This window comes from Trichomycterus rosablanca, chromosome 1 (genome assembly GCF_030014385.1).
Source record: "Trichomycterus rosablanca isolate fTriRos1 chromosome 1, fTriRos1.hap1, whole genome shotgun sequence".
Classification (NCBI taxonomy): Eukaryota; Metazoa; Chordata; class Actinopteri; order Siluriformes; family Trichomycteridae; genus Trichomycterus; species Trichomycterus rosablanca.
Window position 1 is genome coordinate 77,086,061 of NC_085988.1, and position 17,531 is coordinate 77,103,591.

At 39.4% G+C, this 17,531-nt stretch overlaps 1 protein-coding gene across 1 annotated transcript; it reads left to right on the forward strand.

The window, feature by feature from the left end:
* Window positions 1-14,937, forward strand: LOC134324855 (aldo-keto reductase family 1 member D1-like). Its single transcript, XM_063006739.1, has 9 exons — window positions 1-166; window positions 255-422; window positions 544-660; window positions 1,431-1,508; window positions 2,787-2,909; window positions 4,236-4,345; window positions 7,298-7,463; window positions 11,938-12,020; window positions 14,757-14,937. Exons 1-9 carry the CDS (start codon window positions 74-76, stop codon window positions 14,797-14,799), a joined length of 981 nt encoding a protein of 326 aa, XP_062862809.1. The 5' UTR covers window positions 1-73; the 3' UTR covers window positions 14,800-14,937.
* The last annotated feature ends 2,594 nt before the right edge of the window (window positions 14,938-17,531 follow it).

Here is a 17,531-nt window from a genome sequence, read left to right on the forward strand (position 1 = left end):
AGCGGAATGGTGTACCCTTAAAGAAGCTTTTTCTCTGTTGTTCGCCTAGCAAATCAGAGTGACGGTTTAAACTATGGAGCTGACAGCTGAAAATCAATCTGTCACCATGAGTAATGGTTTCAAAATGCCTCTCATGGGTATAGGAACCTATGGAGATCCTCGGACGGTAAGGAGCAATGATATTCTTTTAATAGGCATTTGATCTTTTTAATTAAAACAATTTTGACCTTAAGCTGTTCGCTTGCTTATGATAGACTCCTAAAGGAACCACATATGAAGCAGTCAAGCTGGCTATTGAGACTGGATACCGACACATTGATGGAGCTTTGGTCTATTTTAATGAGCATGAAGTGGGCCAAGCTATTCGGGATAAAATAGCCGACGGAACGGTTAAAAGAGAAGAAATTTTCTACTGTGGGAAGGTAAAGGGCAGGTTTATTTTGTTGACTTGCTATGACATACGTTTTCATTTTTTCCAGAAATCTGTCTAATTTAATTAGATTTAATCAGGCCTATGTGTGTATAATTTGTTTTCTGTGCCAGTTATGGAATACATTTCACCCACCAGAGCTGGTACGACCTGCACTGGAGCGAACACTTCAAGCCCTGCAGCTGGACTACGTGGATCTCTATATCATTGAACTCCCCATTGCTTTTAAGGTCATACATCATCCACACATTGTTAGAATGCAAAGAATATTCACTAATTATTAATCATTCATTTAGACAGGTCATCAGTCCTTCACAGGTCAGACAGACACACACACTTTGGGCAATTTTAGTAGCTCCTGTTGTCCTGACCACGTGTCTTTGGACTGTGGGAGAAAACCTGATCACCCAGAGGAAAAACAAGCAAAGTACACACAGAAAAGACCCTGGGGAATTGCGAGCAATAGCACTACCTACTTTACCACCATGCCACCCTTTAATGATCATAAAAAGGGGGAGGATGCCCCACAATGTGAATCCTGCCAATTACACATCACAATTAAACACATACTAACATACTAACTGAGTGCCCTAAATACCAAAGGGAAAGACAAAAATTATCCATAATCGGAACAATGAAAGACATTTTTAACCTTGGAAAAACAGAAAAACTTTTGAACTTCATTACAAGTACTAAATTAGGAATACACATATAATATCAGAGACTACGTAACAGATACAAAGCACCCACATAAACCTTTCCTGCCATGAATATAACTCACAAGAATAAACACAGTGTTAAAAGATAGATAGATAGATAGATAGATAGATAGATAGATAGATAGATAGATAGATAGATAGATAGATAGATAGATAGATAGATAGATAGATAGATAGATAGATAGATAGATAGATAGATAGATAGATAGATAGATAATTATCATAATATACTGTATAAAATGTTGCAAAAGTTATTCATGATTTTGTCTTTAATCCCCCAGCCTGGAGATACCTTCTATCCAAAGGACGAGAATGGAAAGCATATCTACCACAAGACAGACCTTTGTGCCACATGGGAGGTATGAAAAAGATAAGATCTTGACCCTTGTATTCTGTCCTTGACTCTTAATATCACGTCCTGCCTATTCCCAGTGTAAGTGTATTGCACAGTACAATGCTTTACTTAATCCTGATCATAGTTATGAGGGGCTTAAACTTAACCCTGACAAACTGGACAGGGGCAAATCTATCGAAGGGAATCACACACCTACTGTACCACTTATTCACTTAAACCAGCATGAAGCTGGTTTTATTGGGCTATAATCACACAGTTTTGCTGTCACAGCCGAAACTGCTCACTGTAAAAGATTTTCTCTGGTTGTGATTAATAATTGCTGATTTTGGAACATACAATCTGACATGCTCACAGGAGCAGCTAATTTAGTGTAGCTCCGACCAAAGACAACAGACAAAGAACTGGCAGTGTGAGAAATATTGAACCAAAATCTTAGGGTCCGATTGATGCTATGAGGCTTGTCTAAAATCCATCAACAGCAAGAGGACACAAAGCTCATATATGAAACATGATACCTGGCAAGGGAGATACCATGATCTAAAAGGTGGTTCACCCAGGGTGAGGCTCAGCCATTGCACTCTGGCTGTGCTGACCCCTGCGAATACCCTAAATACCCTATAATTTCTAGTAGTGGGGTATTGCGTTTTTTTGGGGACAGTGGTAGCCTAGCCGATAGGGCTTTGGGCTATCAACTGAAAGGTTGAGAGTTTGAACCCAGCTCTGCCATGCAGCCACTATTGGGCCCTTGAGCAAGGCCATGTGCTCTGATCACTATTCTATAGATATATGTTGCTACTCTATACATTTGAATCCTATTTATAATGTATTGTGATATCTACAATATTTTCATTAATTTAGAGTAGCCAGTTTACCTTCTGATACGGGCAAGCCGTAGCCTAGTGGTTAAGGTACCTGACTAGTAATCAGAAGGTCACTGGTTCAAGCCCCACCACTGCCAGGTTGCTGCTGTGGGGTCCTTGAGCAAGGCGCTTAATCCTCAACTGCACAGACTGTATACTGTAACTGTAATGTAAGTCACTTTGGATAAAGGTTTTTTAGCATTTTATTTAGTGATAGTGATTTTATCCCAGTTACTTTAAATCTAGGAGGGTCTGCTTGGTATTTGTGAGCTCCTGTATGTTAAAGGTGGCAGTTTGCAGTTTCTTTCAATAATGCTGTTCCGTGATGTTAATGCATGATCTGCACGACTGAAAAATGTCTTTCTAATAATGATTGTACTTATTTTCTGTTTATATTTATCATCATTCTTTTTCTTCCTTAGGCATTAGAAGCCTGTAAAGATGCAGGGCTGGTAAAGTCTCTCGGTGTGTCAAACTTCAATAAGAGGCAGCTGGAACTAATCCTCAATAAACCAGGTCTAAAGTACAAACCAGTTTCAAACCAGGTAATCATTTTAACAGTGCAGCACTTAATTAAATCACAAATGTGTCGGGAAATTTGTTGCAAATGTACTTTAATTAATCAAAACTGTTGTTAGATTTGTTTTATTGTTAGAATTAACAGTCTGTGTGAGATTTTTTATTGTTACTTTACACAAACACTTTATAGGAACCCCCTCCTAATAATTCAATTTGATTTTAAATAAGCCAATTTGACTATGTTCCTGTATACAGTTCCCAAATGGCTAGTCTGACACCAATAAACTTGCCAAAATCAACCTCAGGTGACATGTTTCAGGCAAACCCAATACCATGTCTATATAATAGTCATATAGAATAAATGTTTTTAACTTTATGACAAATGAAAGGACAACAAGGTTCTTTCCTGTTCTTTCTCTTTCTTGAGAGTCAGGTATGAAGAAACATCAGTGGACTGCACAGATCCTTGCCCCCTGACCCCACTAAACACCATTAAGATGAACTGGAATGTCAATTTCAAGTCAGGTCTTTTCATGAAAATCCTGTTAAACAGAACGGACACAATATCCCACAATCAAACTGCAAAGCTTTGATAAAGCATAAATGCTGTTATAGTCAAGGTGGACAGGTGATGACTTCAGATTGATGCCCATGGTTTTCTATGTGATGTCCAAGAAGTTACATTGGCCATCATGTGTGCAGTAACAACACACACACACACACATACACACCACATCACAAAACCGAATTACACATAACAGTGATCAGTGATACAATGATCTAAATGATTGAAACTAAATGTATGAACCTAAACATATATAAACAATGGGGCATCATAGAATAGAATGGGGGGCACGGTGGCTCAGTGGGTAGCACTGTTGCCTCCCAGCAAGAAGGTCTTGGGTTTAGTTCCCAGATGGGGCAGTCCAGGTCCTTTCTGTGTGGAGTTTGCATGTTCTCCCCATGTCTGTGTGGGTTTCTTCCAGGAGCTCCGGTTTCCTCCCACAGTCCAAAGACATACAAGTGATGTGAATTGAAGATACTAAATTGTCCATGACCGTGTCTGACATTTAACTTGTGAACTGATGAATCTTGTGTAATTAGTGGCTATTGTTTTTGTCGTGAATGTAACCAAAGTGTGTAATACATGATGTTAAATAAATAGAATAGAATTTCTATTGTCACTATACACAGGTACAATGAAATTTTGTATGGCGGAATGGTTAACAGTTGCACCGTTTGTAATAAACAGTGTAAAATCACATGTGATTGTCAGTATGTGTATAATCACTATGTGTGCAAGTTCAAACTATTTATTGCTTTTATGTTTGTTTCATGCTTTTGAACAACAGATTGAATGCCACCCCTACTTCACTCAGCCCAAAATGATGGAATACTGTAAGCAGAAGGACATTGTCATTGTTGGATACAGTCCCATAGGAACCTCCAGAGACCCATCCTGGTAGAGCATCCTTTTACTTTTAACTTCTACATTTACACATTGTAATCAATATCATTTTTCAAAGAAATAAACTTAAATGGAATCCATCAAGGGCAGCACGGTGGCTCGGTGGGTAGAACTGTCGCCTCACAGCAAGAAGGTCCTGGGTTTGATCCCTGGGCGGGGCGGTCTGGGTTCTTTTCTGTGTGGAGTTTGTTCTCCCCGTGTCTGCGTGGGTTTCCTCTGGGAGCTGTGGTTTCCTCCCACAGTCCAAAAACTTGCAGTCAGGTTAACTGGAGACACTCCAGGGTGTTAGTGTTACTGTGTGCCTTGCACCCATTGAAAAGCTGGGATAGGCTCCATTGAGCTTTAGAATGAAATGGAACATTGATTGCGGCTTTCTTGACCAACATGCATGCTCTTTTAACTGAATGGGCACAGATTCTCACACACATACTTTAAAGTTTTGTTAGAAACCTTCTTAGAAGAGTGGCTGTTATAGCTCACTTAGAGGTCACTCTATTTTAATATCATTTGTATTTTAAATGAGATTTCCAATAAACTCAAAATCAGGTGTCCAAATACTTTTGGCAATATTGTGTATTTCCTCTTTAATTTGTTCTAAACAGGGCATGGTTCACATGGACAGATTTTTCTTTCTAAGGGTAGTGGTGGCACAGTAGTTAAGAGACTGGACTAGTGTGTAGAAGGTTGCTGGTTTAAGCCCCGCCACTGCCAAGTTGCCATTGTTGGGCCCCTAAGCAAGAATCTTAACCCCTAATCACTTGCAGTTGGTATTCACAATTGTAAATTGCTTTGGATAGAATACATCAGTAATCCAGGTCCATTCCAAAGGTTTACAAGTTTATACTATTATTTTTAATAAATACACTGATCAGTCATAACATTAAAACCACCTCCTTGTTTCTACTCGCACTGTCCATTTTATCAGCTCCACTTACCATATAGGAGCACTTTGTAGTTCTACAATTACTGACTGTAGTCCATCTATTTCCATACATACCTTTTTTACCTGCTTTTACCCTGTTCTTCAATGGTCAGGACTCTCCCAGGACCACCACAGAGCAGGTATTATTTAGGTGGTGGATCATTCTCAGCACTGCAGTGACACTGACATGGTGGTGGTGTGTTAGTGTGTGTTGTGCTGGTATGAGTGGATCAGACACAGCAGCTCTGCTGGAGTTTTTAAATACCGTGTCCACTCACTGTCCACTCTATTAGACGCTCCTACCTAGTTGGTTCACCTTGTAGATGTAAAGTCAGAGACGATCGCTCATCTATTGCTGCCGTTTGAGTTGGTCATCTTCTAGACCTTCATCAGTGGTCACAGGACGCTGCCCATGGGGCGCTGTTGGCTGGATGTTTTTGGTTGGTGGACTGTTCTCAGTCCAGCAGTGACAGTGAGGTGTTTAAAAACTCCATCAGCGCTGCTGTGTCTGATCCACTCATACCAGCACAACACACACTAACACACCACCACCATGTCAGTGTCACTGCAGTGCTGAGAATGATCCACCACCCAAATAATACCTGCTCTGTGGTGGTCCTGGGAGAGTCCTGACCATTGAAGAACAGCATGAAAGGGGGCTAACAAACATGCTCTATATCAGAGGTCACTAACAGGCGGACCGCGGTCCGGATCCGGACCCAGAAGCTGTCCCATACGGACCCGGACCTACAGCCAAAACAGAAAGTTATTATTTGAAACCTGACGGAGCGCTTCTATTTTAACCGGCGCAGCTTTTGTAGTCTTTACGGTAGCGGTTTAGCGGATGAGAAAACGCACAGACCTATCACGTGACACCACTCAGCCAATCAAGTCTGTGCATTCCAGCCGGTAAACACTGCGACTCTACAGTGCAGACAGATGAGAGAGTTAGAGGCGAGTTACATGTGGAAAGACGGTGGAAAGAAAAAGAAAGATAGCGAACGTAGAAAAAACGAAGGCAGAGATACAGACGATTGTGCCGGAGAAAGTTGAGAAAAAGACGAGTGAGACAGGAGACAAATGGCGCTCTCCAAAAAAGAAACGTGTACAGCGAAATTACAGCATTTAATCCGTGATGAGAGACTAATTTCTGTTCTTACTTCCCACTGGAGCACAATTTATTTTTATTTTCTCTTAATTTGATAAGAGAAAGGTTTGATAAGGTGGGGCGGTCCGGGTCCTCTCTGTGTGGAGTTTGCATGTTCTCCCCGTGTCCGCGTGGGTTTCCTTCGGTGCTCCGGTTTCCTCCCACAGTACAAAGACGTGCAAGTGAGGTGAATTGGAGACACTGAATTGTCCATGACTGTGTTCAATATAAACTTGTGACCTGATGAGTCTTGTGTAATGAGTAACTACCGTTTCTGTCATGAATGTAACCAAAGTGTAAAACATGATGTTAAAATCCTAATAAATAAACAAACATCTGATTTGACAGTCAGTTATTGATTACATGCAGATGTTGATACAACTACTAGGCTACTTATATATAATATATATCAATATATATGTTATATATATATATGTTATATTTATGTTATAATATATACTGTATATATATATATATATATACTGTATATAGCAGTGATAGCTCAGTGGTTAATGTACTGGACTATTAAACAGAATAGTTCAAGCCCCGCCACCACCAAGTTGCCACTGTTGGGTCCCTGAGCAAGGTCCTTAACCCTCAGTTGCTCATCGTGTTCAGCTCATTGTGTAAGTCGCTTTGGATAAAAGCGTCTGCTGAAAATGTAAATATATATATACATTCCGGACCTTTGCTTCAAGAAATTTTCTCTAACTGGACCTCTTTAAATTTTAGTTGAATACCCCTGCTCTATATGGTAAGTAGAGCTGATAAAATGGACAGTGACTGTAGAAACAAGGAGGTGGTTTTAATGTTATGGTGTATATTTTAAGTAATTATAGTATCATTGTTTCACATTATCTTTGTTTCTTTTGGACAGGGTGAATTTAAAGTGTCCTCCTCTGCTGGAAGATAAGGTTCTGGTATCCATTGCCAACAAGTATAAGAAATCCACAGCTCAGGTCGCACTAAGGTTCAATGTACAGCGAGGTGTGGCGGTCATTCCTAAAAGCTTTAGCTCAACCCGCATCAAGGAGAACTTTCAGGTTTGTTTAATGTTGGAGATCATAAACTTATGTTGTAAAGTTAGGGGTGTAAGTAATCACTTACTACATTAAGAAACGCATTCACATTATATGGCCAAAAATATCTTGCCAGGCCTTCTAATTACAACCCCTGGCAAAAATTATGGAATCACCACTCTTGGAAGATGTTCTGTCAATTGTTTAATTTTGTAGAAAAAAAATAAATCACAGACATGCCACAAAACTATCATTTCTCAAAATGTCAACCTTCTGGCATTAAGAAACAATAAAAAAAAGAAACAAATATAATAGTTGTGGTCAGTCACAATTGCTTTTTTTAGATCAAGTAGAGGAAAAAAATATGGAATCACTCAAATCTGAGGAAAAAATTATGGAATCACTCTGTAATTTGCAGTTTAAAAACAAAACATCTGCAGCAGATTAGATTTGCTAATTATTCTTCAGTTTAAAAAGAGTGCTTACACCTCGGAGAGCTGTTGCACAAAGCAGATTGTCATGAATCATGGTTCCAACACAAGATATGTCAGTTGAAACAAATGAGAGGATTATAAAACTCCTTCAAGAAGATAAATCATTGTGGAATGTCGCAAAAGATGTTGGTTGTTCCCAGTAAGCTGTGTTTAAAATCTGGACCAAGAACAAACAAAATGGGAAGGTTGTAAAAGGGAAGCATACTGGTAGACCAAGTAAGACATCAAAGCATCAAGATAGAAAACTTAAAGCAATATGTCTTGAAAACAGAAAATGCACAACAAAACAAATGAGAAACAAGTGGCCGGAAAGTGGAGTCAATGTTTGTGACTGAACTGTAAGAAATCACCTAAAAGAAATGGTATTTACATACAGAAAAGCCAAACAAAAGCCACCATTAACACCTAAAAAGAAAAGAACAAGGTTAAAGTAGGCTAAAGAAAAGCAATCGTGGACTGTGGGTGACTGGATAAAAGTGATCTTCAGTGATGAATCGCGAATCTGCATTGGGCAAGGTGATGATGCTGGAACTTTTGTTTGGTGTCTGTCCAATGAAATTTATGAAGATAACTGCCTAAAGAAAACATGTTAATTTCCACAGTTGTTGATGATATGGGCCTGCATGTCGGGTAAAGGCACAGGGGAGATGGTCTTCAATAAATGCCAAAGTCCACATTGAAATTTTGGACGCTTTTCTTATTCCATCAGTTGAAAGGATGTTTGGTGATGATGACTTCATTTTTCAAGATGATAATGCATCTTGCCATAGGGCAAAGGACGTGAAAACTTTCCTTCAAGAAAACATATAATGTCAATGGCATGGCCTGCAAATAGTCCGGATCTCAATCCATTTGAAAATCTCTGGTGGAAATTGAAGAAAATGGTCAATGACAAGGTTCCAACCTGCAAAGCTGATCTGGCAACAGCAAGAGACAGTTGAAGGCAGATTGATGAAGAATACTGTTTGTCATTAGTTAACTCCATGCCTCAGAGAGTTTAAACCATTATAAAAGCCAGAGGTGGTGCAACAAAGTAATAATGGTGCAGTGTTTTCTAATGATTCCATAATTTTTTCCTCAGATTTGAGTGATTCCATATTTTTTTCCTCTACTTGATCTAAAAAAAAGCAATTGTGACTGACCACAACTATTATATTTGTTTCTTTTTTTATTGTTTCTTAATGCCAGAGGGTTGACAGTTTGAGAAATGATAGTTTTGTGGCATGTCTGTGATTTCTTTTTTTTCTACAAAATTAAACAATTGAAAGAACATCTTCCAAGAGTGGTGATTCCATAATTTTTGCCAGGGGTTGTAATAACTTTATGTGTTATAGCCATACCCATTGCTAACAGGTGTAAAAATTAATTAGTCTCTACCTTCGGTAAAGATGAGTATAAAAGTTAAAAATTCACCTTACTCTTTCATCCAAAAATGATTATTATTATTATTTTGCAATTCTTCCCCCAATTTTTCTCCCTAATCTAGTCATATCCAATCACCCTGATTGCATTACACTTTCCCTCTACCGATACTACCCTTCACTGCTGACTGAGGAGCGCCCAACTGAAACACGGGTCCTCCGACTGCATGAAGCGAGTTAATATGCGGATCAGCTTTGCGTACGGAGAGACACACCCTGATCAACGCATTATTCCTCGACTCTGTTCAGGCGGCATCAGTCAGCCAGTAGAGGCCAAAATTCTATAATGAGGAGTCCCTGGTCCAGCTTCCCACCCTGTATGAACAACAGCCAATCATTGTTCATGTAGGTGCCCAGCCCACCCGAGCACACAAAAATTATAATTTTTAACTAAACTGCATTAGGCTAAATTATTGGCACCCTTGCATTTAATACTTTGTACAACCTAATCTTGCAAATACAGCAACTTAGCACTTACTCCTCTCATTAGGATATTTGAGGTTGGAGAATAAAAAGCAGGGAATTAAGACCGATCCTATTTACAGAATCTCTCTATATCATCCAAGGTTATGTGTCCTCTTTAACTCACCCCTCAGGTTTTCTATGGGATTTAGATCAGGAGGTTAAAATGGCTATGGCAGAACCTTGATTTTGTGTTTAGTAATGACGTTCCCAGGGCCTTTGGAGGAAGAACTGCCCTACAGCATCAAAGACTCTCCATTTTACACTGAAAAGAACTAGATGCCCACTGTTGTCATCCTTCTTTTTATACCATCTTTGTAACTCATCTTGAGTGTTTGTTGCAAAATAGCACAATTTTAATTCATCTGACTGTAGAATCTGGTTCCAGTTAAAGTCCCAGTAGCGTTTAACAAACTCCAGGTGCATACCTTTGTGCTCAGATAATAATAAGCTTTTTCCTTGCAGGCTTTTCAAATCAGTTGGCATACACTGGCATCTGATGGTAGTTTCACAGTGCATGGTGACCCCAAATGCTTTTTTTAAACTTCCCAACAATGATCCTTTGGAATTGTTTTGCCTCTATTACCCTCCCCACACTGTGCGTAGGTGCATTTTAAACTTGGGTCCTTGTTTAGATAAGTTTGTCACAGTTCCAGTTGACTGGAAGTCTTTAACTAGTGTACTAACTGTCCATATTTAAATAGCCTTTCCCTGACTTCAACCTACTTAACACACATTTTCCTTATTTATACTGTGTGTTGAAGAATTTGACTTCATCTATACACCGATCTGGCATAACATTATGACCACCTTCCTAATATTGTGTTGGTCCCCCTTTTGCTGCCAAAACAGCCCTGACCCGTCAAGGCATGGACTCCACTAGACCCCTAAAGGTATGCTGTGGTATCTTCTTCAGCAATTTGAGCTACAGTAGCTCGTCTGTTGGATCGGACCACACGGGCCAGCCTTCTCACCCCACGTGCATCAGTGAGCCTTGGCCACCCAACGGTTTACCACTGTTCCTTCCTTGGACCACTTTGATAGATACTGACCACTGCAGACCGGGAACACCCCACAAGAGCTGCAGTTTTGGAGACGCTCTGACCCAGTCGTCTAGCCATCACAATTTGGCCCTTGTCAAACTCGCTCAAATCCTTACGCTTACTATTTTTCCTGCTTCTAACATCAACTTTGAGGATAAAATGTATATTTGCTGCCTAATATATCCCACCCACTAACAGGTGCTGTGATGAAGAGATAATCAGTGTTATTCACTTCACTTGTCAGTGGTCATAATGTTATGCCTGGTCGATGCAGAAAGTCGTGGATGACTGCTTGCAAGTTCATAGCTATAAAATAGCGACCTCTGCTGTCTGGTCGAGGCGCCTGAACTACTGGTGGGGTTTTTGTGCAGTTGTATGGTTGAGAAAATTTGCCTCTCTAGCATTCAACCACCAACCACCCTGGTTTCATGTTACATTGCTTTATGGCACACATTGCCACCTGAGCACCCCAAAGGATAGCTCTATAAAGACATGAAGAAAAGCTTGGTTTAAAGAAACTCCAGTGTCCTGCACAGAGCCCTGACCTCCGCCACACCGAAGAGCTTTAGAATGATCTGGAATATCAATTGAGACTTTCTTGACCAACATGCATGCTCAGTCATACAGTGCTCTTTTTACTGAATGGGCACAAATTCACACACAAATGCTTTAAAGTTTTGTGAGAAACCTTCTCAGAAGAGTGGCTGTTATAGCTGAAAAGATCACTTAGAGGCCATTCTATTTTAATATCATTTGTTTTTTAAATGTGATGTCCAACATGCTCACGGTCAGGTGTCCTAATACTTTTGGCAATATAGTGTATTTCTGCTATTGCTTTATGGCACACGTTGCCACTTGAGCAACCCAGAGGGTACATTTCTGTCAGCAAGGGGATGTAGCCTCCCACCCTTTTAATTTTACACCCTTGTATTCTGTTTAATTCTTCTGAATCTTGTTGCATAACTTTGTGCTGAACTACATCATTTAAAATCAAAACAGATTTGAATGCATGTTTCAACAGATCGTTGGTCTCTGTAAATAGCTCCTGTTTAAGATTACAAAATATTTTTGTTTGTAGATTTTCGACTTCACTTTGACTGATGATGAAATTAAAGCGATTGAAGGGCTTAATAAGAACATCAGATTTGTGGAGCTGCTCATGTAAGTAACATATAAACAGCTGTTCATTTGACTATATTTTTTTATTTCAAGTGACTTACAGGTGAGGCAAAATTTTATCTACACATACAGCTAAACAACAGAGGGTTAACCGTCTAACCTGAGAGCCATTTCATTTAAAATACTAATGATTTTCTACTAGGGATGTAACGATGCGCCACAAGACAGTTAAAAATCGGTGCACATGTGCCACGATTCGAATCAGTTATTCATTTAAGATGAATTGATATTCACTTTAAACAGCAGAGGGCACTGGCGTTATTCACCTCGCCTGGTTGACGGCACTTCATAAAGTTGCCCGGATCTGAATTTTCCAGCTAGATTTATTTATGTGAGGATACTTTCTTTATTTGTGTTATTCATTTATTTATATAATGTTTCATTTCAGTTTTTTTTACACAATAAGCATTATTTTGCATAGTTTGTACCTACCCCAGAAATAAAAGGGCATTCATTTACATTTACATTTTCGGCATTTAGCAGATGCTCTTATCCAGAGCGACTTGCAGAAGTGCTTCCATAGTAAACATTTCATTACTCTGGTCTAAGTAGACAACAGAATGAATAAGAGTAAGTACGTTAGTACGGTGGCCCGCTGAGTCAAAACACAATAACATTTACAAAACAAACAAAAGCTGACAACACAACAACATTAAAGAAAAAACGCAAATACAATAAGGACAACACAAAAACATATGGAAAGCACAACAACATTAAGGAAAAACGCGAATACAATAAGGACAACACAAAAACATATGGAAAGCACAACAACATTAAGGAAAAACGTGAATACAATAAGGACAACACAAAAACATTAAGGGAGAACGCGAATATATTAAGGTAGAACGCAATTACATTAAGGGAGAACACAACGAAATTAGGGAAACATTAAAAATCTACAATGGAAGTGCTCCCGGTCACAAGAGGACATCTCTATAATTTTTTATCTGTATAAGCATTGCAGCAAAAGAAGCAAGAAGCAGAGCTGTGTAGTGAAGAGAATCTGGCTTCGGGTTAACTTTAATGTTCAGGGCTGTAATTCTAAATAAAAGTCAGCTTTTTAGTGTCGGCGGTTTGACTGTATAGTGCTTTTTTGTTTTTTTAAACATCAGGCAGCTACTAGCTTGCCAAATTTCTAATATAATTGCAAAATCAACTAACTTGAGCTTTAAACAGACTGTCATATTGTGCCACGCTTTTACAGTTTAACATGTTTTAATGTCATAAACCATTTAACAGTATTTACAATGTATTAGCTAGTTATCATTAAGCATTTTAAGCGTACATACTCATGCCCATTAGTTTAATATTCAACATTTGTTTGACATTCGGCATTCTGGTTTAAATGAGTGCTTGAAAAAACACTTAAGACTTATTTTATGAATTCTTACACATAAAAATAGGCAACATACTTAAAAAGCAATTTAATTTTTAATTTAAGATTATGTCTATTTATTTAAAGAAAACTAATGGAAAAACTGAGAAATGTTCATAACATTTTGTGCAAAAGGAATCCATTAAGGTGTCATATAATTTGATGTATTATTGTCAAACTTATTTTCATATACACACATCAATGTCTCTCACTTACTACAAACCTTGTACAAAACAATACAAAAATTTTATTTCTTTTATAATAATTTTATTGTGCAAATAAATAAATACATCTAAATCTTGTATCATTTGATTAGATTAATGTCAAACCATTTTTATATAGACACATTTCCGGTGTAGATTTGTAATGTTTCCCTAATTTTGTTGTGTTCTCCCTTAATGTAATTGCGTTCCACCTTAAAGCATTTGCGTTGTCTCTTAATATATTCACGTTCTCCCTTAATGTTTTTGTGTTGTCCTTATTGTATTCGCGTTTTTCCTTAATGTTGTTGTGTTGTCAGCTTTTGTTTGTTTTGTAAATGTTATTGTGTTTTGACTCAGCGGGCCACCGTACGTAAGTACAAGTCAGCTTAAGTGCTTAGTAAAGAGGTGAGTTTTTAATCGTTTTTAAAGACAGCAGGAGATTCAGCTGTTCGGACAGACCGAGGAAGCTCGTTCCACCATTTGGGTGCCAGTACAGAGAAGAGCTTTGATGTTTGTCTTCCTCGAGTCCTGGGTGGAGGATCAAGTCGAGCGAGACTAGTGACTTGGAGGTTGCGCGGTACAGAGCTGGGTTTGATTAGACCTCGAAGGTAGCTTGGGGCTGGTCCATTTTTGGCTTTGTAGGCGAGCATCAGAGTTTTAAACTGAATGTGTGCAGCTACAGGAAGCCAGTGAAGAGAACGAAGCAGTGGGGTGATGTGGCAGTGTTCAGGTTGGTTAAAAATCAGACGGGCAGCTGCATTTTGAATGAGCTGCAAGGGTTTAATAGTGGACATAGGCGCATCCGCCAGCAGGGAGTTGCAGTTTTATTTATTTAGATAAATAAAAGATAAGCACAAATACAGTATTTTTTTTTAAAGATAAATATTAAAAGGAAACTTCAAAAAATCTGGAAAAAATCGTATCGTGAACCCAGTATCGTGAATCGTATCGCATTGTGGGTAGAGTGTATCGTTACATCCCCATTTTTCTACACTTAATAACAGAAAAAATACATGCCAGCTACCGAGTACTTAAGTGAATGCTTGCACAAAACAGTGCAGTGCTTGGAATTCTCTAACCTGGCTGAATGAACTAAACAATTTTAATTATATACACTAACTATTGTTCCTCTTTTTGAAGGTGGAGTGATCATCCCGAGTACCCATTCCATGATGAATATTAACCAGTTTAGTTTAGGGTCAAATTCCTAAAATAAACAATGTAAATGTGACCTGTATTAATTTAAAATGGCTTTATATCTGCTGTGATGTACCTGATGTATTGCTCTGTTTAAATAAATGATTTCTCACATCTCCAAGAAGATTCAGATTCAATTAGATTTAAAAAGGACAACATGCTTAATTTCAAAATACAGTACTAGGGAAAAATGGATTTAGTATAGATGTTGCATGGATTTTTAAACACCAACACTGCTGCACCTGATACACTCATATCAGAACAACACACACTACCATGTGGTTACCCAAATAATAAATTTGGTATGACTTAAATAATGACTTTGGTTTACAGAGAGGGTTCAGGAGAATACAGAGTTTACAAAGCAGCATATGGACGTACTTCAAAGTCTTGTGAGAAGCCCTCTCAAAAGAGTGGGTGTTATAGCTGAAAGTATCATATAGAGGTCACAAGCTCCTGGACAGGGGTCCAAATACTTTTGGCCAAATAGCATATGTTATAGTTAGAGATGGTAATAGCTAAATAATTATATAGCTGTTTTGATTAAATGAGGGTAGTAATGCTTTATCTAAATCTTTGCATTTTAATATCTTTTTATATACAACATTTTACAGTGCTTGTGTCTGTTCCATACCACACACTTTGAAAATGATAATTAGGGATGTTAACAGTGTTAAGGTTTTTAAAGACTTTTATTACTTCTCCAGCGTCACATTACAGACGCCTCACTGATACAAACACACCTACACCTGCCTATTGAATGTGTCATTTCAAAACCTGTGTTATTTATTTATTTATTTATTCATTTATTAGGATTTTAACGTCATGTTTTACACTTTGGTTACATGCATGACAGAACAGGTAGCCACTTGTTACACAAGATTAATCAGTTTACAAGTCTACTGTCAAACATTGTATCTCCAATTCACCTCACTTGCATGTCTTTGGACTGTGGGAGGAAACCTGAGCTCCCGGAGGAAACCCACACAGACACAGGGAGAACATGCAAACTCCACACAGAAAGAACCTGGACCGCCCCACCTGGGGATTGAACCCAGGATCTTCTTGCTGTGAGGGGACAGTGATCTGTGTTTGTTGAATAATATGCATTCTAACTGAGAGTCAAAGAAACCAAGCTGTAATGGGTTGATGGGATTTGTAGTTTTTCCTGCTTTTTTCAACCATAAAACTAGTTTTGAGTGGAGAAAGTCCTGGTCGTTACTAAGTTATTGTGATGATGACACCATGAGCCTCTAACTGGACTTGCAACCTGCAACAAATTCTAGTTTTAAGCACAATATTAATATTTTGTTGTTTATTTTAAGTTGTAATATTATTATTTTATTGTTATTACTATTATTTTTATAAAACAGCTGTAACGCTTTATGGGCTAGACGGACAGGAGGGCGGACACACATGCAAAGATGTGATTATAGAAACTATATTTAATAATAATAAATGACAAAACAGAACACTACACAAGACACAGATACAGACAAGAACCTATGCTAAACTACTAAACAAACAAACAAAGCCAAACAGGTACACAGAACTAAACATAGACTAAGCTAGGCTAAACAAAGACAAAGGCTAAATGAGACTGATCATACTAAATGTGCTAAACAGGTTAACAAGGACTAAACAGAGGATAACACACACAGGCTAACAAACAGGGGCTAGGCTAACAGACAAAGACTTAGGCTAACAGACAAAGACTTAGGCTAACAGACAAGGACTAGGCTAATAGACACGAACAGGCTAACAGACAAGGACTAGGCTAATAGACACGAACAGGATAACAGACAAGGACTAGGCTAAGACACGAACAGGCTAACAGACAGGATCCGGAAAACTGACAGAATATCGCAGAGTAACTAACGGACAGAGATACCAGGACAGAGATACCAGGACAGAGATACCAGGACAGAGATACCAGGACAGAGATACCAGGACACAAACAGAGTTACACCAACAATAATCTCCAACCTGCCCATTGCCCCAGCTCTCCTTATAAATGCTCCTTGATGAGGAGCAGCTGGGGCTGATTAGCTCAGGGAGCCAATCACCTGTGAGGCATGGCAGGGGAGTGAGTGTGCACACAGAGAAGAGGGGCGTGGCACATATGAGCACACCGAGGCTAGCAGTGTGACAGATGCCCCTCCCAAAGGCACTACACCTGGAGTGCCTTAAAAAACAAAAACAAGGAGGTCCTGGGCCCTGCGGGGTAAATTTGAAGTCATTAAAAATGTCCTCAGGCAGTCGTGATAAAAGTTCAGAAGCGCCGTCGGTGGGTGCTGATAAAGAACCAGGAGCACCCTCTGGGGGTGCTGACTTGACAGGAGCGCCTTTGGAGACAGGAGTGCCCTCAGGGGGCTCCAACACGGAAACAGAAGCGCCAACAGGGGGCTCCAACTCAGGAACAGAAGTGCCCACAGAGGACACCAACTCAGGAACAGAAGCGACATCTAAGATCATCTCAGAAACAGGAGCGCCATCGGGGGGCACCATCTCAGGAACAGGAGCGCCGTCGGAGGACACCAACTCAGGAACAGAAGTGCCGTCGGAGGACACCAACTCAGGAACAGGAGCGCCATCAGGGGGCGCCAACTCAGGAACAGGAGTGGCGTCAGGGGGCACCAACTCGGGAACAGGAGCGTCGCCGAGGGATGCCCATTCGGGAACAGGAGTGCCATCAGGGGCACCAACTCAGGAACAGGA

Bases quoted from the DNA above. Each gene is read 5' to 3' on its own strand.
- LOC134324855 (XM_063006739.1), top strand. From the start codon at position 74: ATGGAGCTGACAGCTGAAAATCAATCTGTCACCATGAGTAATGGTTTC. The intron at 167-254 runs GTAAGGAGCAAT...TGCTTATGATAG, and splicing joins CCTATGGAGATCCTCGGACG to ACTCCTAAAGGAACCACATA. The intron at 2,910-4,235 runs GTAATCATTTTA...TTTGAACAACAG, and splicing joins ACAAACCAGTTTCAAACCAG to ATTGAATGCCACCCCTACTT.